The 26,367-nt window shown below is 45.0% G+C and overlaps 1 protein-coding gene across 3 annotated transcripts in view; it reads right to left on the bottom strand.

The window, feature by feature from the left end:
• Positions 1–1,301: 1,301 nt before the first annotated feature.
• ITGB3 (integrin subunit beta 3) overlaps positions 1,302–26,367 on the bottom strand; it is a 46,426-nt gene continuing 21,360 nt past the window's right edge. For 2 of the 3 annotated variants that reach the window (XM_039846842.1, XM_039846843.1), the window contains 12 exons: positions 25,390–25,642; positions 23,977–24,139; positions 23,197–23,358; positions 21,471–21,566; positions 20,974–21,063; positions 20,139–20,273; positions 18,500–18,929; positions 13,556–13,778; positions 12,539–12,639; positions 10,175–10,294; positions 5,810–5,976; positions 1,302–4,256 (listed from right to left, as the gene is read on the bottom strand). In XM_039846842.1, the coding sequence (XP_039702776.1) occupies positions 4,191–4,256; positions 5,810–5,976; positions 10,175–10,294; positions 12,539–12,639; positions 13,556–13,778; positions 18,500–18,929; positions 20,139–20,273; positions 20,974–21,063; positions 21,471–21,566; positions 23,197–23,358; positions 23,977–24,139; positions 25,390–25,642 (2,006 nt within the window). In that variant the 3' untranslated portion in view covers positions 1,302–4,190. The remainder of the gene's footprint in view (positions 4,257–5,809; positions 5,977–10,174; positions 10,295–12,538; positions 12,640–13,555; positions 13,779–18,499; positions 18,930–20,138; positions 20,274–20,973; positions 21,064–21,470; positions 21,567–23,196; positions 23,359–23,976; positions 24,140–25,389; positions 25,643–26,367) is intronic. The other variant, XM_039846844.1, reaches the window with a different exon arrangement.

The following is a 26,367-nucleotide window of genomic DNA, read 5'->3' as shown; positions in this document are numbered from 1 at the left end:
CAAGAGTTAAAGGATTACAAATATGATTTGACATATAGACTTTTCATTTCATTTTCACATGAGGTTCTCCATTTTCATCCAGACATTTATTCATTAGTTATCATGATGTAAATAAAACAATGAATCTTACAAAGTTTCACCATAAAAGGATTCAATCTATGTTCACATAATCTTTTTATGATGTCATACACTGTATTCTGTTCAAAAAATCTATATTATTAAGGACTCAAAGGCAACGATTATGAGACTTCTATGAAGTACTTCAACCCCACGCTGTTGGTGCTCAAAAAATTTTAAATCACAAAAAGCAAAGTTACAAATTATAAAGTCTTATTCTGGTATCTTTTGGATGATAATGCTAATAATAAAGATTTTGATCCCATCTCCCGTGAATAAATGCTATAAGAGTATTATCTTGCTTCAGTTTGGTATAGATAAAAGGTTTCCGTAGATGTCTGCCAAATATCCTGTTAGCTGTTTCCCCCGGTCCCCACCCCGAGGTTCTGATCTATTACTTATTTAGTTTTTCATGGGAATTTGTAGCTGTGAGTGAATCAAGAGCCTGTGATCACTTAAGTTGGAAGGCAAGATCAAAAGTAGATTTTCACTTTGTGGGTAGAAATTTGGTTTTCTTAATCTATCAGCCAAGGTATGTTCTTAATCCTTTAGTAACTGAGGATTGCTGTAATCTTCTTTCTAGGCCAGAAGTATATAAATCCTTATATCAGTGATCAGTTATTCTCAAACTTGAGCATGCAACAGAATTACCAAGAGGACTTATCAAAACACAAAAATGCTGGGCCCACTCCCAGATGCTCTGATTCACTTGTTCTGTGAATTTTCATTCCAAACAAGTTCTCAGGTGATACTGATGCTGCTGGTCCTGGGACTGCACTTTGAGACCCTCTGATTTAAATAAAAGTCGGGCATTTAAATGGTCATGTAAATAATTTGCCATTAAGCCTTTATCTTATCAGTTTATTCTTCCTGTAAACGAAACCTAGGATAAATTGATGGTCTGTTCTGTTGAGGCTATACAAGTCCCTAAAAATCCCCAATTAAAAAAAAAAAAAAGAATAACTCTTAGAACAGTAATAACTTACTCATTTTGAAAAGGTTATTAAAGTCTAAAGAAAAGCTGTAAGTTCTGAAGCTAACTTTAATTCCCATAGTAGTCATCATTCTGTTAGATTTGGAAACCTGCTTGTCCTAAAATAATCATTTGTGAGGCAATAACACTTATTCTTTTCACCCAAAAGAAACAGAAATAACACAGGAAGCACTAGGCAGCCTTAGGCCAATTCTTTTTGGAAAACACATTTAATTCACTGTTACACAACTCAAACAGAGGAGGTGGTTAGGAAGTCAGAAAGGCACTTAGGTCATTTCAACCAGGAATACTTAACAAAGAGAAGTCTCTTGAAATCTTGGATGGTCTAGGAATATCTGAAAAGTAAAGAACATGACTCCTTGTATGACAACTTCTCAGGAATGTTCAAAGCTTCCCATTATTGTCCGCAGACCCTGAGATTTGTGCCACAGACCAGGGCACAAATAATCTCTTTGGGCTGTATTTTCTGATGCCAAAATACTATTTAGATATTCACCCTACATGATGCCAAAACTGACTGCTGTTTGTTCTGTCCTGAACTCAGCTATAGGTTCTCCCCACATACAGACAGCACTGGCTTCAATGCCTATGAGCCCCGTTCCAGAAGCTCAGACAGGATTCCTACTGATGTCTTCATCTTTTGCATACCCATTCTTCCTCCTTTGATATTGTCTCTTCATATAAGCCATCCTATCTAAAGTCCAACTACTATGCTAATGGACTCTTGTCTCAGTAGCCAAAGGTTATAGTTAGGTTCTAAACTTCTTGGATTCGTTATCATCCCTCCCCATTCCCCTTTTATCCTCACACTACATTACCATCCCCTACAGTAAAGGGTAATCCATGGTGAGACAGGGCTCGGTCATTTGCCCCATTCCTAATTCCAAGGCTTACTCTCAAGGTTAGCACCTGGATACAGGATACACATTTCAGCTACTTCTTTTGGATTTCTCCTCTCTAATATGTGTGTGCAAATGAGTGCAAAGTGAACTAAGATATAAGAACTTATTGGAGCTTAAGTGCTACATCAGGAGATGTAACTGCTAACAAAAGTTGGAGAAGGGGCTCTAAGACAGGAGAGAATGAGGTTTTTTCACTGAGAAAGGTGATATGGAATGACATCTGCTCTTGCCAAAGCCATTTTGCTCTAAGACAGGAGACAATGAGGTTTTTTCACTGAGAAAGGTGATATGGAATGACATCTGCTCTTGCCAAAGCCAGGTCTTTCAGATCTGCCATCTAAAAAACACAAACAATATCAACATCCCACAAAATCTTCATTGCATGTTCAATATCACAGTAAGTCCCAGCATCTTAGAATGCTGACACTGAAAGAGACCTTCTAGATTGGCTGGTCCAAACCCATCATTTTTCAAACTAGAAAAACTGAGCCTCAGGGAAAAGAAAGTGACTTGCTTTAATTAAGGTTAAAGATTCCTTAGCTATAACACAGGCCAGGACTTAGATTTTCTGATCATCAGACCACTGTTTATAGGCCCTTCCTTTTTTCTTGTGGGTTGGGGGTGTTTGTTAATGTCGAATGAATGGAAACACCAATAGAGCCACTGCTATTGTTAGAAAAAAAGAATAGCCACTTTCCCTCCCCCTCAGGGAAAAGTCCAGCATGTCCATGCACCCATCGCCACAGACATCCAGGATGAGAGAGCCCTGACAGAGCCCATGACTGGGCAATCATGAGCTATGAATGATGCTAAGTAGGGCTGTCCGTATCCAGCCTAAGTCTGTGTGGATTTTTCCTCCTCTCCTTTGTCATCAAATAAAATTACAAATATAATACAAGTGTGTTTCTATACATATCCTTTGGTTTAAGTAAGCCTCATCATGGTTTCAGGTGCCCCAATGAGAAAAATAAAATAAAACTGTACTTGTGGCCTCTCAGATTAATGACTGAGTTAAAATGAGGTTGCCCAGCCCACAGGAGAAAAGGCCACACAGGCTGATACAACTGGCCCATCATTCTACCCTGGCACTTATGCCCAGCAGACTCGGAGACCGTGGGAATGACTCCTTCACAAGACATCCCAGAGGTAGATAAATGTAGTCGGCCCCATAGATGGACACAGCACATAGAAGCACAAGATTGGATGTGCAGTGGTGTCTTAGACAAGGGGCAGAAGGCCTGAAGGGCGGGCCAGACCCCTGGCTCTAACCATAGCACCCTCCCTCAGAGGCCAAGCTTTCAGTCATGAGAGAAAGTCCCCGTATGTAGTAAATGTCAACAGCAGTGAGAGCGTGAGAGTAGGAGGTAAGAAGTAGGGCTGGTCTAAGGGTGAAACATATCTAAACAAATCTCTAAGGTGGAGCTGCCAATGGGGCAAATCTGAAGGGTGATGATTATGAACGGGGGGGCCCTAGCACATTCCTCCAAGCCATGCGTGGCCCCCCAGTGGCCCTGCCATCATCTCTTGCAACAGATCAAAGAATTAAGTAGCAAGGACTCCCCCTATGAGAGAACCATGCTGGACAGAGGTGATGGAAAAGGCACAGACTCTGATGGTTCAACTCTCCCCTGATTTCTCCTTCAGCCTGAGGGAAAGGGAAGGAGATAGAGGTACAGATGACACAACGAGGCTGCAAAACCCAGCAGTTTCTACCATAGCTGCTGAGAGTCAGGCTCAAGAACCATAAACTCAGGATAGAGTCTGGGTCTCTTTTTCTGGAACAAGAGGCCTCAGCGCTGCCCTTCTCTTCAGGGAGAATGGCCCGTGAAGGAAAGCTGGCTTCTCACTGAGGTAATGAAGAACACCCACTCAGCTACCTAGGTCATCTTCAGGAGGTGAAGCAGGAAGAATCTGAGGTGTTCTGAGGACAAAGGCTGAGGAGCTCTGCTTATCCAGGACACGTTACAAGCTTTAAATTATACATTCCCCCTCACGCAGCACACTCACACGCACACATGCACAGAGACCCACACTTCCACTTACTGACATTCTCCCAACCCACCCCACTCCAAGCCCCCAATCCCGCCCCACAGATATTGTCTCCTGTAAACACGACAGCAGAGATGCCCACAATCCTGGGACAGTCTGATAGTGATCGGAGGACGACTACTTTGCCATTAAGTGCCCCGGTAGGTGATGTTGGTGAAGGTGGATGTGGCTTCTTTATACAGTGGGTTGTTGGCCTGCAAAGAGAACAGAAAAGTGTCTTATAGTGAATTCTCAGTCATTCTCTACTTTCACGGCTTATGTTTCATCTGAGATGTTTGCCCAAGACATCCTCTCTGGGATATAGCTTCAATGAATAGCTTAATGCTCGTGTTCTCACACATTCACTCTTATGATGGGAATGGTTAGGAAATAAGAGGAAAGAGAAAGTGAATACCATTCTGCCACTATTTCTAAGGAGTTAAATTCGGCCCATTACTTTTTGGTGATCCCCTAATATTTCAGTATAGCTTTTCACCATCATCTTCTATTTCCTCCCTCTCTTCCACCTCTCTCTTTTACCCTTCTCCCCTTTTTCCTTTATTGTGATCATGCTGAAGGGTATGGGCAGGGGAGAGAAATGTAGAAGGTGATGGTTGGAACATAGAAGACAGCTTTTGCTCAAATAATTCTGAATATTTTCTCATCTCATCTCTTCAAGCACTACCCACAAACTGTCATGTCAGAAGGAAAAAAGTAAGGCCCTCATTAGGTTTCCCAAATTATTTTCTAATGTAAAATGACAAATCCCATAAGGTCTGGTAGTCCTTGCTGGTAGCTTCAAGAAACACAATACGTTCTCATGTGCCTCAGAGGTTCAACACATCTACACTGTCTGAACAGAAACATCTCAGTTTTTTGGGAAACCTTATACAAAGGCCTGAGGTCACCACTCAATGGGAACAAACTTGTAGCCTAACCTTGGACAATCAGGGAGTCAAATGGCCATGTGGAAGGTCCAGGAAAAAAGCTGAAATGTAGATGAGCCAAAAGAGAATAGAGGAAAATTAAGTGTATAGAAGGTTTTCAAAAATGCTTGCTTGGATTCAATCAGGATAAACTGCAGGGAGCACAAAAGTGGAGTCTGATTTGAGAGCTATCATCATCACAAGAGGGAAAAGGAGAGAATGAGATGGAAGGACATCCTGCCACTATTTCAAGGCTGACGCAAAAAGGAATAACCTAATTCCCTTCCACTTCTCTGTGCTCAGTTTCCCTACCTACAAAATGGGTATAACGTTGCCTACCACATAGGGTTGTTACAGGGATGAAATAAGTTAATTCATAAAGAGCATTTAGAACAGTTCCTGGTACATGATGAATCTTCAGTAAATATTAGCTATCATTGTACTTTTTCTGCTGGTGTTTAATACTTTAAACTCCATTAGTATGTAATGTATTATATCTTCTCAATGTAAGATTCTCAAGCTTGTCTTGTCACCCTCAATTGGAGAATATTTCCTTTCCATCTCTTCACAGTGTTCAGAGCAGAGTTGGGCCCTATCCGTACTCAGTCAGTACTCATTGACGTGGCCGTGGTCACTGGGTGGTAGAGAGAGAATCTCGTGGTTTCCAGGAAGCAGAAGGACAGTGGGATAGTTAGACTATCTCCCAATTTCCATAAGAGAGGCTAATCGGAAAACTACAGTGCTGGCTGAATCTGGCTGCCCTAAGTATCTGCTCTGTCCATTCAGGCTCCCAAATCAATGACTTAAGAAAATGCCCAGCCCAAACCAGCCCAATCTCTTACCGTGTCCCATTTTGCTCTGGCTCGCTCTTCCTCAAATTTTGCAAATTCCTTCCGATCATGAATGGTAATGAGGAGCTTCCAGATAAGCAGAGTAGCAAGGCCGATGAGCAGAATGGCCCCCATCACTGAAAGCAGGACCACTAGGATGTCGGGGCCCTTGGGACACTCTGTTAGGAGAGAGCACAGAGCAGGGTGGCTGTGAAAGGAGCAGGAATCACTCGAAGTAGCTATAAATAAGATCTTCTTGACAAAGTAACAAAGTACTAGAAAATTCTCTGAAGGAAAAAGGACTTATAAAATACATTAACTATTTATTAAAATGGGGGGGGTGCTATTTTTAGGATAGCAATCATCTGTCCTGAGTGGTTTAAATCAGATTTGGTGAGCTGGCCAGTCACTGGCAGAATCTGGCCTACTGTGTGGGTTCACACAGTGTTTATCAAAAATTTGATTTTGATGGCATGTTTCAATAATCAGGAGGTTCTTCCCCCTAAAATTTTAAGTTCTTCTTCTTAAAAAAAAAAAAAAAATCAAAAGATCTAAGAACACTGAACCTATACTCTTACAAGACAACAACAGGTCGGAACCAAGGAGCCCCTGCCGCTTTTAGATGGGACATGTTTTCTAGCTGGCCAGAGTCCTCACCACTCTCTTTTCTCCACTAAACAGAGGCAAAGTGTGACTTGTCATTGAGTCTGTGCTACTATGGGCTCTGGAGCCAGACCGTCTGGATTTGAATCCTGGCTTACCACTTACTTTGCTATGTGACATTCAATCAATTATTTAACCTTTCTGGGTGTCTGCTTCTCCGTCTTTAAAATGGAGGTAATATCACTGACTTCAAAAACTTGTTATGAGAAATAAGGAAGTTAAAGAACTCAGTGCCTGGCATAGAGTCAGTGCTCAATAAATATCAGCTACCGTTGCTACTGGTATGCTCGTTGTACCTGGCTATCTTTACCAATTTATTTACCTGGCTCCTATAGGTGTTTGAATTAGTTACCCTCATTCAGATATTTTCATCCCTGAGGACTGAGAACCTAATGACCTTTTTAGCATACTTAGAGACCAGGCGGCCTGCCAACCAAGACAATATTTTGGGTTCCTTCCCAAAATATTTAGTCATCTAAAATCCTAACCCTATTGAGAGCCGACTTCCTGTTCAACCCCAGTCAACCACCAACAGACAGAGGTGCATCGCCCCTCCGAGGGCTAAGATAAGTATGCTCAGCAGAGCTCTGCTTCCTATAACCCACAGGTGTCTGATGGATGACCTCACTCCCGTAACTTCTCAGGTATTATGTAATTAGGTGTTTGTATATATGGGTATTGATGGGTCTGGAGAGGGGGGGGTCACACCCACTTTCTACAGCCTCCCAACTCCTTGTCTAAACATACACCCTATGCTCACCACACACTACCCAAAAACAACCACCACCACAAACCCAAGCTGGCATTTTCCCAAGCCACCAAATTACAACCTGTCTACAATTAAAGGAACGCCTAGAGAAAGGCTGTGAGCTTCCAGTGTCTGAGTTCCCAGGAGTGAAGGGCCCCAGTTCTTCTGGGAAAAGCAATTATGAATTCTCTGGAAGACTGAGGTCGGGCTGACCCTTAAATCTCGAAGTGAAATCTCTTCAATTCTGCATATCAGTGTGGGCAAGACAGATAGAATGCCAGGGGGACTTGGGGTGGCAGGGCGGGGAGAAGAAGCTGTTAACCATTTGTCCTGAAAGGAGTAGATGGCAGGCTTCCTGAAGATGAGATCAGGTGGTCTCTGAAGAGCCCTCCCAGCCACAGTGATGAAGACCCATGACAAGGTCAGGAAAAATTGGGTAGAGCCAGCAGATTTGACAAACAAAAGTATAGAAAGTCCAGTTAAATTCGAATTTCAGATAAACAATGAATAACTTTTTAGCATAAGTATGTACCAAATATTGCATGGGACACACTGCACTTTAACAGGCAACCCTATCTGAGAGTGATGAGAGCCCAACTCAGGGCTAACCCCAATTAGCCAAGCCAAATTTCTTACTGCCTTGCAGTGGCTCAGCCCTTCAAAGAGAGCATCTGCGAAGGTATGAGTTGAGGAAGAGGATGAAAATAATCTCCTCCTATATTCCCGGACCCCAGATGCTACATTCTACTCGAAGCCATAGTTCCTGAAAATGGTTAGGGGGTGAAAAAAGAGACAGAACCTGGAATTCCAGCACTACAATATATGAAATGTGGATCCAATCTCCTAATGTGGAAGAAGGGGCCGACTTCCTGTTCAACCCCAGTCAACCACCAACAGACAGGAAGTTGGCTCTCAATAGGATCAGTAAAAGTTACCCCACCCCCACGGGTTATTTGTATCATCCCAGGTTATCATCATCTTTATCAACTCCAGGTAGTAGATTCCAGTCTCAGAATACCAGGCCAAAATATTTTGGTAAGTGATACAGCAGGAGCACCAGCAAGGATTATTGTAGCAAAGAGATGAAGTAATGTGAAATCCAAAAGTAAGAACACACCGCCCTTCAGAAATGAGAAGGGACGAAGCTACAGAAACAGTGGATGTGGAAAATCTGTGAAACGTGTTAACACAGATAGAGGGCAAAGTGTGAGGAAGTTGTGGCCAAACAATCCACATCTGTTCTCCACAGATACATACCCAGGCTCTTCCCTCCCCTCTTCCCAGTGTCAGGTTTCCCTTGAGTCACTAAATAAAACTAAGGTGATGCCTTTTCTTTCCCTTCCATTTCCCTTATGAAGGGTGAGAGCTCCAGGAAAGGCTGATGAACAACATCACAGATGGGGGCACCATGCTCTTCCCAACACCCTGGGTGTCATAGAGGTAAGAGTCTTTTTTCCATCTTCATTCTCTTCCTTCTCCAAGCAGCCAAAACTCTAACAGATATTAAGATGTATATAAACCTGCCTGTCTCCTAGAAATAATCAGTTCTATTAATTCATTCACAAGCCACTTATTCAGTAACTTCTCTGTAGATTACTGAGCCAAGTATGGGGATGTAACAGTGGATAAAACAGACAGTTCCTATGTTCATGGAGCTTACGGTATACTGAGGGAGACAAGTGATTAAAGAAGCAATTTGATAGTGTGATCAAGGCCCTTCTAAGAAAAGCATAGCTGTGATGAGAATCAAACAGGCGCTCCAAACCTAGTCAGTGGAATGGAGGCTAGAGGATGTCTGAGAAGGCTCATTGGGAGAAGCGACATGTCTAAAGCAGAGGCGTTAATAAAGAACCAGGATCACTAATAAAGAACACAGAGGCATTTTGTAAACAGAGCCTGACCCCTTCGTTTAATGGTCTATGGCTGCTTTCCTGCTAGTATGGCAGAGCTGAGTGGTCACAGCAGAAACCATATGGCCCGCAGAGCCAAAAATATTTAACATCTGGCCCTTTACAGAAACTTTGCTGGTCCCTGGTCTAAAAAATGATTTGAAGAAATCCCTATAGCTGTAAAGAATGTCAAGTAACCAACCAATTTAGCCTCTGCCTTTGCAGATTGTTCCTTCACTCCCATAAGTTCTTGTCCACCCCCAACAGAATCACGGCCCTTATCCCTCTGCAGTGTCATGATCAATACACATGTCTGTCTCCCCCATGGTCTGTGAGTGCCACATCTGCCTTATTTATTATTATATTCCTAGCCCAGTGCCTGATATATAAGTACTCAAAAATGTTTTCTAAGGATTCATATCTTGATCTGTCATTTAATGGAAAGGAAGGAGATAAAGACGGTAAGGAAAAGCAAGCAAATCTACTGTGTTGGATGGTGACAAACCTGTAGCTGGTCTGTGTATGATGGCAAGAGCCTCTCCTGCACCCAGAGGGCCTTGAGAGCAAGCATTGTTTTCAGTGCTCAGGGCAGCCTTGGGACGGCACCTCAAACCTTTCACCACATCTTGTGGTGAACCTGGTAAGATCAGCATCTCAAACCATCAGGCCTTCCTCTGAAGCAACAAGCAGGTTGCTCTTAGCAACCATTTAACCTTTAGTAGAGCAGAAGCCTTGTGCTGAAAAGTCCTAGAATTTAAATTCCTTACTTCTTAACACTATCACCTCAAAAAAAAATGCCATGATATACTTTGTTCCTTCATGGGATCCATATTGATCTTCTTCTTCTCCTTACATACCTTTTTATTTTTTCTATCTCCTTAATTAGCAAGTTACTTTCTTGCTAATATTTGTATTTATATAACCCTCACACCCAGATAACAAGCCTTAACTTATCACTTGTAAGGTCAGGCTTAACCTGGCTATTTGGTTTAAGAGGCATGATGGATGGAAATTACTGCCTAACATGGTTCTCCCTCTCTCTGGGGGAAGGGCCAAGGGCCCTTAGGGCTCACTCACCTGGCTCTTCTACCACATATAGGATAGACTTTCCACTGGAGTCTTCATAGTACTGGAACCTGATGACACAGTCATCCTCATTCTTATAGGTACAATTCACTGCATCCTTGCCAGTGTCCTCTGGGAGAGGGAGAAAAATGGGAGAATGAAGAATGGGTCAATTACTGGAAGATGGGACCACCCCCAAACCTTAGTCATGGGATTTCTGGGAAAATATGCAACAGGAAACCCTATGCTTGACATTAGGCAAGATGCCTAAATTTGAGATGGCTGTCGTACCTGGCAACTGCCTCCATATGACCCTGACTGATATACTTTGTTCCTCACAGGCTGTTTTTGGTTCTTATTCCTTCCTCTGAAAGGGACATGACATAATAGTATTACACAATCTGCTTCTACCACCTACCAGCTGTGTGATCTTGGGTGAGTTACTTGACCTCATTGAGTCCCTCTTTCTTCATCTATAATGATACCTTCACCTCATAGGGTTGGTTGAGAATTAAATGGCATAAAGTAAACAGTGAGTGTTCCCTTCCCTTTCCTTTCTCCGCTTGCTCAATGATTCTCAATAGTTTGTTTATTCAGCCCTCATGGTTCCTCTGTTTCTGCTTCTGATCCAGTGTTCCCCTTGAGAACCATCCTTTCTTCTCTGACTCCCATTATGTTTTGTTGGTTTCATCCCTTCTCATTCTAAAATCTGTGACTGACAGTGGAACTATGGGTTATGCTCTACCAGCTGCACTATGCCCTACACTGATGAAACTGATAGATAAAACTCACACATGACGAGATTAAGCAAATGTGACAGGGTCACACAGTAAATAAGTGATGGAGCAGGACAGGCACATGAGCCTCAAAGCACAGCCTACAGACTTTAACTCAATAAGTTTTTAGTAAACCAGTGGTATTCTAGTACCACAGAAAGAGTAAAAATTTTAAGATTTGGTTCAAATCTTAACTCACTGCTAATTTGCTTGGGTAAGTACTTAACTTTCCCAAGATTCAATTTCCTCATCCTCAAAATGAAGATAATAGTACTACACTTCTACTTTACCAGGTTGTTGGGAAAAGAGTAAGATAATGTGCATGAAGAGATACTTTGATAAACTTTTATAAGTTATATAAAATTCCATGCAAATAAGCATTTATTTTCTTGATTACCATGGGGTGGGGGGAGGGGTTTAGAAGTACTTACCAACTAACTTTAATACCCATCTGGTCTAGATAATAAAAATCTCACATCTGAGCAGCCTCTCCTCCCTAAACTAATCACAGGAAGCACAGTCTCCTCCGAAGGAAAGATTGTCTCTTCCAACTCAGTCCTCAAATCATTACCCTTACTCCAGACCCATTTCCGATATTTGCCAAAGGGTCCAGAGATCTGGCTCTTTTCCATAAGACCCCTTCCCAGAAGCTGACTGACCAGCTTTGTCTTACTGTAGCTCTCATTCAAAATGTGTTTCCTACCTTCGTAGGAGATTACTATCTCCAGAGAGACTGACATCTCCCGGTCACCACCCAGTGCCTACTTGGTTCAAATGACTACATCAGATGTGCTGACAGCAGCAAAGATCATCTCCCTTTAAGTCAAGATGAAGAACAAACAGAATAATTACAGGCAAGTTTTGCTTCTCACTGTATTTTGTCTTATTCCACAAGGGGCTCCTGAGAGCCAGAAAGGCTTCAGGATAACGGTTTTGGCTACAAATGCCTAAGGGTGAAGGTTTTCCTCCAAACCAGCAAAGCTGAATGCTGGGCATTCTTAGTTAAGTAAACTTAGTAAATGCTTACTAGCCCACTAAGCTAAGACTGTCATGGGCAACTGCTTTCCCACTCTGTGCCTCAGTTTCTTCATCTATAAAATGGGGTGATTCTCTTCTTGAGGAGGTAAAGTTAGGGTTGCCTGATTTATCCAAGTTATTTGTGTGGTGACAAAACAGTCACGGAGACATAGAAGACAGCACAGGGAGCACAGTCAATATGATCATAGCGGCTGTGTGTAGTGTCAGATGGGTACTAGAGTAATCGGGGGATCACTGCATCAATTATATAAATTATATACAGTCTACTGTACTGTATACCTGAAACTAAAATTAAAAAAAAAAAGTTATTTGCAGGGTCTTGCTGAGTCTGTGGGCTCTGGGAACAGAAATGGGAGGGTCTGCTGAACAAATTAGTAGAGGTGCAAGGGACTCTCAGGGAAGGCGGTTTTTATTAAGTGCCTACTCTGCATCAGGCCTGCAGGACACGCCTTCGAGGTCAGAACTACTCTTTCGCCTTACAGGTGAGAGGCGAATAGTTTCCATGACTAAACCGGGAAAACCTGGAACCTGGGTGTGCAACTCGAAGACACGCTAAACTTACTGAGCTCCTTCACAGACTCGATCTCATCACGACAGTAACGGTTGCAGGTATTTTCCTCGAGCAGGGTTCCCCGGTTGAACTTCTTACACTCTACACACTCCCTGAGGAAGGAGTACACCGGGATTAAGGCGAGGGAAGGGCAACCCTGAGAAGGTTTCAGTTTGGCTTTGACCCCCGTACCCCAGGAAAGCTGCTCCACCTCAGAAAACACACACATAGAAACATCTGTGAGACAATCCTGGGGGCCCAGAGAGTCACGTCTGGAGTTCAGGGGTGGAACTTGTTATGTCGCGTCCAAGACTGTGACAGGAAGGTGAACCCTATTGCACATCTGGGAACCCTGAAGTCATAACTGGCCACATAGTGTGGGGGCCCAGTGCAAGATGAAAATGCCAGGTCCCTTGCTCAACAATTACTAGGAATTTCAGGACAGGGAGAGCAGAGCATTAAACGAAGGGTGGGGCCCTTCGAAGCATGCGGGGCTGTGCAATGCTGGGGTTGCATGTCTGTGAATCAAACCCTGATCGAAGTAGAAAGAGAAATGGCAGTGCCACTGACCCAGGCTGACAGGGGCTTCCTCTGACCACCAAACGAGTGGCGTTTGTACTGGTGAACATCCCTGTTTCGCACAGTATGTTTCACAACTCCAGCCCACATCTCCCACAGAATCAGAACATCAGCACTGGAATGTTCCCCGGAAATTATCTGGTTTAGCCTTCCTCCCAACTCAGGGTTCCAGGAGAAGGGTTTCTTCCTCCCAACTCAGGGCACCCTAGGAGAAGGGTTTCTCCAAAGGAGTCTAGCTGGTATGAGTTTGGCTCCACCTCCAACTTTCCCCAAAGTTTTCGGTAAAAGAAGAAACCTGGCCTTATGGCTAGAGTGGACTCCTCTCCCTAAAGCTTTGGTGAGTAAGAGAGTGAACCTGAAGAATTGAAGGTTCTAGTCTGGGGGGCCCTCTCCAACCACTCCCCTGCCCAGACACCCAACTCTCTCCAACTCATTTCTCTGCCCACTCACTTCTTAAAGGTGCAGGCATCAGGGCAGGTGGGACACTTCTCACAGGTGTTCCCGTAGGAGCCTGGCTGGATGCAGATGCAGCTGCCACATTCACACTTGCCCCGGCCGCTGCACAGCAGCCCATTACTGGACATACAGGTGTCCGTGCGTGTGGTACAGTTGCAGTAGTAGCCGGTCCAATCTGAGTCACACAGGCAGTCCCCACAGCTGCACTGGCCATGTCCTGAAAACACACAGCCCATGAAGGCAGACCAGCTGGAGAGGGTCCCAGCCCGTGACAGCAGCTCCAGCCTCTTTCCACCTCTCATCACCCTCCTCACATTGCCACACGTTAGCCACCACACTGAACTGTTCACCAGCTTCTACACTAACCTTGTATCCTCGTGCTTGTATTCATGCCGCTCCCTCTGCCCAGGTGCTTTTTCTTCCTGTGATCACTACCAAACTCCCCCTCACCCTTTAAGGCTCAACTTAGATGCTCCTTCCTCTCTGTGACTTTTTCTGACCTCCCCAGGCCAACTCAACTGTCCGCTCTTGTGTTCTCCCAGTACCTATATAGCCCTCTATTTCAGCCTTATGTTCAAATGTGCTTGCCTGTTTCTCTTTCTAGATTGTGATCGCCTTGTTGGGAGAATACATATCATATTAGTTTCTGCATCAATAATGATTAGCATATCACCTGATATAGAATAAGCATGCAATTAACGTTTATTTATTTATTTTATTGAGCTCATACCACACGCTGGGCACTGGAGATTCAGGCAGGGTCCCGACTTTCATGGAGGTTACACACACACATTCACCAACATGTGCCCTGTGTTGTATTGTCATATTATTGCAAGGAGCCATCGGCCCTGGTAGTAAAGACCTATTTACTTTACTACCTGAGTATAGGAATGGAAGACAGAGGCTGGGATTGAGCAGGCATTAACTCTCGATGCTATATTCCCCTAATATTCACTTAAAAAGGCTTTAAAACTTGGCTCTTAAATCCTGCAGAAAGGTGACTCATTCCCTAGGACTCTGAATCAGGAAGAACTGGATGAATAACAAAAATCTGATTGTTAATCAGAGGAAAGGCAGGGAGCAGAGGGGAAGTAATCTGAATTGGCCTGCAAACCAGGCCACTGTGCAAGCAGATGGGCCCCACGCTGCTGGAGAGGAGGGTGGTACAGGCTCAAACAGCCATGAGCTGGCACTTCCTGCTCTCCAGTGACCCCCAGTGGGTCTGACTAATGTCTCTTGGCCACTACGGTTCCCTCTGCCAGTGAGCCTCAGACCATCCTCTAGTAGCCACACTAGAATTCAAGACTCAGACACACTTTCACTGCCTTAGAAAGAAATGTCTGTTTCCCAGGAAGGATGGGAAACACAACTTGATCTGCCCTAGCTGCCCAGTACATCTTCAGTGTGTTGCTCCTGAGCCGGCAGAAAGGTAGAGAAAGAAGAAAGATTGCATTTTGAGGTCGGGTTCTATAGAAGTAGAGCTCATGGTGAGGATTCTTGTTCAAGTGACTTACTGGGGAAGGAGAAGGGAGGGTGGGAAGCAGGACAGGGCAAGAGCGGAAAGCTGGCAGGAATGTGGTTTCGGCTGGAGAATCCTTTCAGCCGGATCCCGCGGTGGGCTCCAGAGCGTGGATGGCACCACAGAGCTAGCCCCAGCTTTGAGACAAAGGGACTGGCCTTGTGTAACCCCTTACCCATCAGTCACTGGCCAAGGTCTGAGGGCCAGACAGCTCCTGTCAGCTGAAGATAATGCTCCAGAGAAGGGGCAGCTGTGAGCTATTAAGAGCAGCCCTAACAGCAGCTGGGGGGAGGGTGTGCCAGTCAGCAGAGTGGGACCCCACAGTGTCCACTACACCCCACTTTTGGCCGTGGCTCCTAGACAAGGAAAGGCCGACCCTACAGAGGTCTGGCAGCACTCAGAGGCCTTCAGCCTCCGCAGAAAACTTTGTCCCATAGTGTTTCCTTTGTAAAGCTAAACAAAGTGATCTTTGAGAAGACAGTCTGCCAGGCCAGCCGGGAGTGAGGCTGGGAGTGGAAGTGGGAGGCCAGAGCCATCAGGCTGACCCCAAGCCTTGGCAGGGTCAGCCCGTACAAGGAAGCCACAGTGTGGTAATGTCGCAGGACTGGCACCCCTCCAGCAACAGGGCGGCTGAGCCTGGGTTCACAGGAAAGTCAGAGGGGTGGGGTGAGAAATGAAGAGAAAGTGTAAGAAAGAGGAGGGAAGCAGGGAAGGAGGCGGTGGGATGTAGGGGAAGAGGAAAGGGAGGAGGCGGTGTTTCCGGTCAGAAGGAATGTAATCACTCTCTAAAACTTGACCTTCTGAGTGCTTATTTATGAACCAGCCCCTCCTTTGACATCCCACCTCCTCCGTGAAGCTGCCCAGGCCTCCTCTGTCCACAGTGAATCTCCCCCTCCAGTGGACTCCTATAATACTCACTCTGGGATCCGGCACTTTCTGCCTCATCGGTGAATTATCCTTAGGTAAGTTAATGAAAGGCAACACTGTCTTATTCGTGCCTCTCTATCCCACAGCACTACAAGACACAGCACAGAACCTGGCTCACTGTGGGGCCTGATCAATTTGCGTTCGTGGATGTGGCAGGTGGAAGAGTCTCTTGAGGACACGATGCACACTCCTTATGTTTGAGGCAGGGTGCTGATACTGTGCAAGACCACACTTCCAGTGGGGAGGGAGGAGGGGTGAGGCCAGGGGCTAGAGAAATGGCCAAGTCATAGAGCTCGTGCCTCATGGGCCCCCACTTGTAACAAAGAACAGACCAAAGGCCAACAGCTCTGGGAAGGGACAATGACAAGCTGGGCTATAAGCTCTGAGAGGTCAGGGATGATGCACGACCCTTGTTCACCCATATGCACCAAGTGCCTGGTACAGGGCAGGTGCCCAACAAGTACGTAGCCCCAAGTACCTATCACTGGAGAATATGATGATGGCACCACAGGGTTTAGACCTGAGGCTGGTGGGCATCCAGCCCCCTTGCAGGAAGTGGAGGAGGGAAGTCTGTGAGAGGTTGCAGTGGCAGCCTGGGGTTCCCCCATGAATTAGGCTGCAACATATTGAGGACCAACTGTTCTTGCATCAGTGGGAGGAAGGAACTGGGGCTGCCAAACCAGGCAGCTTTGTTCTGTGGCTTCAGTGGGGCCGGCAGCCAAAGGAAACACACGCACTCTGGCTAGGATCTCTCCCATACTACCTCACACCGGACCAGGAACAATCAGGCCATGGAGGCCTAATGGACCTCCCTCCGTCCCCGGCGTCCCCAATAGGCTATCTGTAGACCTCTCCTAGGGCAACCCTCTCCCTCTCAGTCTCAACCTTTCCCCCATGGGTCTCCCACGTCAAGCTTACTCATTCTTTTCGGTATTTTGAATAGGATGTAAATACTATTAAATATTAAAATGAGCTGAAATTCCTGCCCTATCCCCCAGTTTAGACTGTTGTTTGTGTGTGTATGCCTGTGTATACCTGATCTCTCTCCCCTAATTTCCGATACCATTTTTCTCCAATCTCTCTCTCTCAAATTCTGTTTGCGTGAGTAAAGGAAATAATGTTGTAGGCAATAAAAAGGAGCCATTCATATATTGCTTAGGCATGCTTTAGAATGACTCAGATTTACCTTTCTAATCGAGCCTTCTTTAAAGGCTGATGGTAAAGTGAACCTCTCGGTGGGTTAGGTCGGCTGATTAGAACCCCCATGCCCACCAAGGTCATGCACTTGGTCACCATAGAAGCCATTTATCATCTCTGTTTGGCCACACAATATACCCATAAAGCAGTCCCAATCAATTTGCAAATGTCATAACAAGAGCAATTAAGCCACAGTAATTCTAGCCCAGCAAAAATCTACCCCCAGTGCCCAAGCTGCCTATTTGCCTCGGTGTGTCAGCAATTAAAAACTACCTTAATATCCGCTTGACTTCTTCTAGCTGGGGAAGTACCCCTGGAGTGGTCTTTGGGACAAAGGAAAACCAGTTTGAGATTATCAGGAGGCCTCAAGATTTTACTGAATTTTGTAATGAGAAGGACAACAATCTAATATGCAGGTAAAAAGACTCAAAATCATAATCTCAATCAGTGGGCTGGGACTCTCTATGGCAACGCTATTCAATACATATCTGTGCTGCGCAACATAGCAACACTAGCCATATGTGACTCCTAAGCAACAGAGGAACTGAATTTTTAGTTATAAATTTAATTTACATTAAAATTTACTTAAATTTAATTAATTCATTTAAATTGATTAATCTAAATAGCTAACATGTGGCTAGTGGCTACCATATAGGACAAAAACAGACCTAGAACCCAAAAAAGTAATAATAGTACCAATAGTGATAACAAAATAACACCAACATTTAATAAGAGCTTACTATTTTTCAGTCATTCTTCCAAGTGTGCTGGCTCATTAAATGTGCTCCAATGTCTTGTATTACTAATTTCCAAGTCTTCACATAAAACAATTATTACTAACTTTGCTATATATTCTATGTCACCCATTTTCCAAAGCTATAAATACCAAAACTTCAATTACCATCAGCCAATGATTTACTTTTTTTACCTTAAGAAGAGACTGGCTCATATCCTCAAAAAGATTTGGATCCAGTGACTTAAATATTAAGGGGAGAGCAGATGAAAGAAAAGACGAAAACTGTCTTCACCATCAAATTTCCCCGCTCCTTCCCACGCTATTCCAGGAGAGAAGCTCCCGTGTCCCTGTCCCCCCATGGGCGAGGACCTAGGGAGCTGAGGGGAATTAAAGAGGACCTCATTTCTGTTTTCTGCCACTGGAGTGGAACACCATCTGCTCAGCTCTGCCCTATGGGCCTTCCTGTGTCCGCCTCAAGCTCTGGCCTACATTTCCAGATGCTGCAGATGTGTGAGTATGTGTGGGTACCAGGAAGGGACATGTGTGCAGTTCTACTCACCTGAGCACATCTCCCCCTTGTAGCGGACACAGGAGAAGTCATCACACTCACAGTACTTGCCCGTGATCTTGCCAAAGTCACTGCTGTGGCAGACGCACTGGCCACAGAGGCACTCGCCCCGCTGGCTGCAGACTGGCTGGCCCTCTTGGGGGCTGCACTCGTCCTGCTGTGAGGGGCGGTAGTCCTCTTCTGAGCACTCACATTGGGATCCCAGCCAGCCAGGCCCACAGCGGCACACCCCACACTCAAAGGTCCCATTGCCATTGTTGCAGTGGCGGCTGTAAGGCTCGGCATGGGCCTGGCAGGCACAGTCACAGTCGAAGGTGACCTGCACAGTAAGACTGTCTTTAAAGCCCACAGGCTTGATGGCGAAGGACTTTTCCTTCTCCTGGGGGCAGCCACGCACCTTGGCCTCGATGCTGAAGCTCACCTGGATGGAAAGATCGCATTCAGACACAGGTGGACCCTCTTAACACTCCAGTTCTCTGCCCTGCTCATTGTGAGTCTCATCCCCGAGTATCTATCACTATATCTATATGTAATCTATCAATTATATACTCCTATATAATCCTCAGCCTTCCCACCACTAAGGTCTGCAAAGCAAAAGCAAGAGCCCTGGAATAGTTATGCAGTTGTGACATATCCGGCTGGGTACTGAGACCATGTGTTTACGGTTATGATATAGAAGGCTGGGTTTTTTTATTCCATATGTGAAATAAACCAGTTCAAGCAGAACAGAATCCGTGATCTTGTGAATGCTGTGCTCAGGCCAGCTAAGCTAGCTGTACCGATTACGTAATATCACAGGACACACAGGGCACTCCTTTGCACCACACAATGCCACACAGTGGTCAACCACAGGCTCAGGATCCACTGTTCGATTTCCACATAACATTTCATCACGTGTGCAGGCCAGTGGTCCTTACATGGGATATGTGCCCATGTGCCTAGAATATATAGAAGGATGGATGGATATCTGGAGATAAATATAGATAATATGGCTAATATAGATAAATATAGATATAGACCTGGATGGTATGGATATAGAAATCCCCCTCTTTTCCTCTTTCCACTTCACCAACCCTTCTCCCCTTAGGCAGAAGCAGAGGAGAACCAACCTTTAAGAAAGGGAAGCCATAGAGAGACGGGAGGGGCAAAATGAACATTTACATTCTGAAATTACATCAGGGCAGGTATTTTTGCCTTTTCCATTTGCTATTGAATCTTTGGCACCTAGAACAAAGCCTGACACAAAGTCAGTGCTCAATAAATGTTAACAGAAGACACCTGCCGCTTTACCTTGTGGAGGAAAGAAAGGCACTACCATGGGGGAGGTCAGAAGCTGATTAGGGACTGAAGGTGAGAAATATTTTCATTTGCAATCAACTGCGCGTAAACAAACAGAGGTAACCTAAATGTAAGTTTTTTAAAATCCTGACAGAGAAGTTTGCTTAATAGAGAAGATTTAGGCAACAGAAGCCTCAGAGGAAAAGGTCGGCAGCTCCATTCCATCTAAGCTGTGATGACCTTAGGGAAGAAAGTCATCTGTAAGGGAAGGAAGGGGTAGGAACCCTCAGACACTCCAGGGCACAGACCAGGATCAGAGCCTCAGCTTCAACTCCTGCCCAGCCCACCTCACCGTGTCTCCAATCTTGAGTCCAACACAAGACTTGAGGCCTGGGATGACCTCGTTGTTGAGACAAGTAGCATTGAAGGACAGAGACAACTCCTCAGGAAGGTCACGCACTTCCAGCTCTACTTTGGAGCGGATTTTCTAAGCAGAAAAGGGTGAAGAAAGAAAAAAAAAATGGGCTGAGAGGAAATGGGTAGGAGCCAGTTCCATTCCAAGCAAAATCTACCAGGTGGCCTTGGACTCACCCTGGCGGTGCCAGATGCTGAGGTTCACGTGGAAGCTGACAGAGCACCCCCAGGAGCCTGTGACTTAGTATTTCCCAGCAGGACTTGCTCCCTGCCTCTTTCTCCACTTGTGTCTAGGTGAGTCCGAGTAAAATCTAAACCAACTACACCCTCCTGCAGGCCTCATGAACGCTCGAAAGGGAAGTGCGAATACTGGTCACCTATGATAGTAGCGCTCTCTACCTAAATTTTAATCAACCTCACTCCCTTCCCCTCATCAACTCCCTCTTTCCTGTATTGTTGGAGCCCAGCTCTCCCTCACCCTGCTGTCTCCCAACCCCCAGTCGGGGCTCTACACCTTCCTCCTTCCCATCCTCTTTCCCTTCCACCTCCTCCAAGCTCTTCGCACATTGTTTCTAACATGGCCTGGCATTCCTTTTTGAGCCATTTCTTTCTCAGAAGACTGCATTGCTCCCAGTGTCGATCATCGCCCAGCCCCTGGAAGAACATGAGGAAGGTAGTGGACTAGCAGCCAGGACTCCCAAATTGGAGCCCTCCTGGGTAATGCCAAGTGAGGTGGTCTCTTAGCAGGCCCATTCCCAGCGCAAAACACTTACCCCATAAGCATCAACAATGAGCTGTAGGACATTGCTGGAATCGGTGGACAGAACTCCCACTGTGGTCCCTGGGATGAGCTCACTGTAGTTCTAGAAAGGAAGACAGATGTCCAGGGCTGACCAAACAAAGGTAGTGGTCTCCAGAAGCCCTCCCCAAATCAGGCTGAGGTTCTCAAAATGAAGATTGAGGGAAAGACAGGATATTTTACTTGTCATTGCCAGGAATCTAGCAGTTTTTCAACCCTGAGCAAAATTAAAGAAAACTTCTCACACCCCTCACCTCATGGAATTTCTCCCCTACCCCACTGCAAACATCAACATACACATCCTGCTAGGTTCAAGGTTGGAGATGAATCATTAACTCTTGGGAACAGGTTGGAGGAGGATCTTTCCTGGTTGGGGACCATGGCCAATACTTGCGTGGGTTGGTTCCCTGAGTCAAGTCCACCCATCACAGGCCCCACTCCCACTCCAGGAAGTCCTGATAGCATAGTCACCTGGTAGAGATTGACTACTTCTTCAGTCACTGCAAAGATCAAATTGATGTTTTTCTGGGATAACTTCTCAGTCATCAGCCCCAGAGAGGGATAATCCTGTAAAAAGGGAGGGTAGGGAGGTTAGTTAAGAAGTCTATTCACATATATCCCCAAACTCTAAGCCATAGAACTTGGCTTCTCTGGGCCATAGTGTAGGCAGTAGTGGTGCTTGAATCTTTCCCATGATGAACATAAGGTAAGGGGATAAGTAGCAGCACAAACCCAGTTGTGAACTCCAGAGAGAGATGAAGAGGTATAGGATGGCAGTGTCAAAACTAAGCACCTCTTTCCTCCTACTCAAATTCAATGCATTAATGTCAAGGAGCAGCTTCCATGGGCCAAGTACTGTTCGATCTCATTGTTTACAAGCTTCCTCCTATTTTGCAGCTACTGACAAATGCCTTGGCTTGGTACTTGCAATCCCCACCACATGGCCCTTCCAACCTTCCTTACTAATCATCATCAACCTTTCTCCCTCTTCACTTAACACTGACCTGGCCCACTCTCTTTCTGCCACCTAGAGCAGCCTTCTTTTTGGTAATCCTCCTCCTTCCTTAGGACCCAGCTGAGGTCCTACCTTCTCCATGAGGCCTTCCTTGACCATCTCAGCTCATGACAAGCTTTCCTCCTTTGAATATCTAAAGCCTTATTGATTGTGCTGCCCATTTAGCACTGATCATGCATCTTGTGTTGTTGGTAACACATCTCCTCAACTAAACTAAAACCCCCCTGAGGGTAGGACCTCCATATCATCTCTTTACCTCCCTCAGCCCCTGGTAAGGAGTCTTGCATAGGTTAGGTGTCAATGGTTACTGACTCACCCATTGCTGGGTAGTGTTCAACTCAGATATGGCTGACACCAAGGAATTCAAGCCACAGTGGAGATGCTGGTGAATTATGAACATGTCCCTAGGATCCTAGACCTTGTGGATAGCTCATGAGGTCATCAGCTCAGGCTCCTGACTTTACATAGGTGTACCTTTAAGCCACCTAGATGAGGTAGTTGCTATATTGTCTTTAAGAGATGAAAAATTCACATCTCCCCCCAGATATCCAGAGTATCAGTATTCTGAGGATCTGTACATTTTCTTTATGCCTAAAAGCAGTTTCTCCTTTTCCAATTTAAACTCATTTCCTCTTATTTAACCTTATTTGGCCATAGAAAACAATGTATAAGAAGTCTTCTCATGTGTCAGCTAAATCATCCTTTAGCCTTTTTCTGTCAAGCTAAATGACTGTGAGCCCTCTAACCATTCCTCACAGGACCAGCTCTCCATGCTTTTGATGATCTTTGACTCTTTTTCCTCTATCTCCTTCTAATAACCACAGATAAGCATGGGATTCCAAGAAGGGGCTGATCCATGCACAGTAGACAGGAAGGCCTGCTTTCCAGTTAGACTTGCAAAAGTCCTTTGGGTCCATTCGGATGCCAGGATGCTTCTGCTGATACTGGAGGCAGTAGAGGTAGTCGTAACACTGACCACAGGCAAGATCATTTCTAATCGTTGTGCAGTTTGTACCCTGGATGAAGGTGTCCAGTTGATGGAGGTGGGGGTGAGGGCAGGCTGAAACTAGCCCTAAACTCTGCCCAGAGGAAGGACTGCCATTTTCACATTTACACAAGACTCTGCCCAGGTTAGGGTAGTAGGCCATAGTGAACAGGGACCATAGGTGATGCCAATCTCACCATGGTAGTAGAGGCAGAGTAATGGTTGTCACTGCCAACGTGACACTGCCCATCATTGGGCTGGACAATGCCTGCCAACCTTCCATCCAGTGCTATATGGGTCTTGGCATCAGTGGTAAACACCAGCAAGTGGGATGCATCATTCCTCCAGCCAATCTTCTCCTGTTAAAAAAAAAGGCAAATGAGAGAAAGCAACTTTAGCCATGTCGTTGGCAGAAAAAAAAGAACGAAGGACCTCCCTGCCTGAAGGTCTGAACAAGTCGTCTTAGAGAAGGGCCTCAGTCCCAGTCCTCGGTACACAAACTGGAACTTTCCAATTCGGGGGTTTCTGTTCTCTTAGGAAAACAATCTCATAGCAGATTAGTTCAAGCAGCTGAAAGACACCTGATTCAACTCTAAATATAACTCTTCCAACGATAATCACATGGCCCATCTAGAAACCCACCTGCATCTGCAGAGCTGGGCTGGGCTGAAAGAAAACCTATCTGAACATCTGCCCACTCTGCTGAGCTTAAGTTAATACAGCTTGATTCTATAGGCTTCCAGAGAAGATGAGATGATGCTTTCCCCCAAAAACATCTGGGACTATGAGGTTCAAAAACATGTCAGCTCTGGCCAGGGAATGGATATAAGCAGAGCTTCTTTATTGGGAGCAATTTATTGCTTATACTATATGAAGCTCTGCTTAGTTCCTCCCTTATTTCACACAGAATCACTACCATTGAGCCACTTCCTTCCCCATTTGATCTGCACTAACCACACCTGGCACTCCAAACTCACATCACAGACTGTCGCCTGCATGATGGCATCAAAGCCACCCTCTGGGCCATCTCGGTTCCGTGACACACTCTGCTTCTTCACCTCCTCATTGAAGCGGGTCACCTGGTCAGTCAGTGTGAGCACATGTTTGTAGCCGAACATGGGCAAACAGGTGGTCTTCATACTGGGAAGGGAGGGAGATAATTTAAGTAGACACCATGATGGAAAAGGCTATGCTGGGAGTGGTGGGGAAAGAGAGGGGAACAAATATGGATAGTGGTGTGACCATGCCAGTTCTATACAACCACAATTACTCAAACAGTTCAGATTCAAATTCACCCTTCAAATTACCTGAAGCATCACACTGACCTTACCTCCAGCTAGCCTAGAGAATAACAGAGTGAGCTGCAGAATGAGACTGCCTGCGTTCATAATCCCAGCTCCTCTACTTCTAGGTCATGAGACCCTAAGCAAGTTTCTCTGTACTTAACCTATGAAAATGGGGATGTGATAGCATATATCTCATAAGAGTTGTGAGGCTTAAATGAGTTAACACATATCAAGTGCTTAGATCAGAGTGAGGCTCTAGTTGTTGCTATCACCTCATATTTAATGCTTTTCTAAAGTAACATTAACACAACAATAAAGCAAAAGTTCATCAATAACAATGTCCCCGAACTATCAATAAATTGATAAATCTGTGCCAGACAGAAGTATTTCTATCACCAGACCAGTGGCTTGTTTGTTTAATTGATGGCTGACATGTTTACTAGGGAATCTTACGACCCCTGTTAAGACAAGAGTTTAAAAAGGCATGTCATATAACTTTGGAAACTAAAAAGTAAATTCATACCTTGTCAGGCTCAGTAACCACCATTTTAAATTATTATAATCCATAGTCTCCAACAATTAGATAAACATGCCATTCAGTAATAAGCCAAGGTGTCAACAGAGGCACCCTTGTCAATTTACAGACTATTAAAGAGTTCAATAAATATCATTCTCACTTTTTATATTCCTCTAGGACTTAATTCCTTGCATTTTAACCCTGTAAGACTCATCCTCTTGGTGATGAGGCAATGATGACAGTAACAATGAAATAATTCCTCTATTTACTTATCCATAAATTTCTCTCAACTTTGGATCTCATTTCTCTCCCATTCTCTCTTGTCTCCTATTTATTTGTGACCAAGACCAAGAAGCTGATGGATTTTCTTTCTAGATATCCAAACAGCCTTGGACTCTATTGACATAATACTCCAGATCAACAGGCTGGCCTACTTGCCAGACAGGAAGACCAAGGAAGAGAGGAGTTATGATTTGGCCAGAAGGCAGTCAACAAAGCTACCCTAGAGCTGGAAATAGAAACCAGGACTTTGACTTGCCTGGGGAGAAGAGGAGGGTGCTGCCTTGGCTTCTAGTGGAGGGACTTACTCATAGCAGGGGTTTTTGAGGGCCTCTGGTGGGGAGATGTACATGTATGGTGACACGGGTTTGTCCACAAAGGCCCCAAAGCCAATCCGTAAGTTACTGGTGAGCTTGCGCATCTGGGAAGCCAGCTTGGTACCCAGGTTCTGGATGCTCCACAGGTCATCTTTCATAGAGTAAGACAGGTCCATCAAGTAGTAGATATCCACAGGGTAATCCTCCACCTGCCGGACCTGGACGGAGAAACTCTTCGAATCATCTGGAAGGCAGAAGGATGTTAGTTTTTCTCCTCTTCTCCCTCTAAGACTTAATAAGTGGATTTGGACACAGTTAGGATAAAGTAACTTCTTGATCAAGCCAAACTTGAAAGCCCTGGTCCCTTCTCCTCTCCCCTTGCAAGTCTATTCCTCTCCCAATCTCTTGATCCTCTTACTTTCTTTTCCATTTTCTAAAATTCTCCGCCATCTCTAAATGCCCATCTGCCTAACCTTCTGGATCTCCAGGGTCTACCACCCAGTCCTAGAGGTTGCGGCAGTTACTACACTACAGATTCTGTAAAATGTAAGAACTGTGTCCCACCCATCTCTGAATCCCACAGCACTCAATACAGGCCTTGCGTGTAAAAGGTACTCTCTTAAATTTTCTTTGATTTAATTAGAAAATCAAAATCAATGCTTCGAAAAGCCTAACACATCCTCCCTCTGAAAGCCTCCTGCCCCTTTTTTTCTGCCCCCATTCCCTTGCCACATCTCACATGGGGCTTACAAATTGTTTTTTCATCTTACATCTCATCTGCGCCTCAACACGAAGCTATAAGCTAGGTAAAACAGGCACTGGAGGAAAGAAGAAACAAACTTTTTTTGAGTACCTACTGTGTTAGAAGGGTTAAGTAACTTTCCTAAGATTAAAAAGCTAATATATAAGAGAGTCAAGATGCAAACTCAGATCTTCTGACTCCAAGTCCCAACACCTTACATTTATCTT

Source organism: Pteropus medius, unplaced genomic scaffold (assembly GCF_902729225.1).
Source record: "Pteropus medius unplaced genomic scaffold, Ma_sr-lr_union100, whole genome shotgun sequence".
Lineage (NCBI taxonomy): Eukaryota > Metazoa > Chordata > Mammalia > Chiroptera > Pteropodidae > Pteropus > Pteropus medius.
The sequence above is the reverse complement of the archived record's forward strand: the minus strand, read 5'-3'. Positions and strand labels throughout refer to the sequence as shown.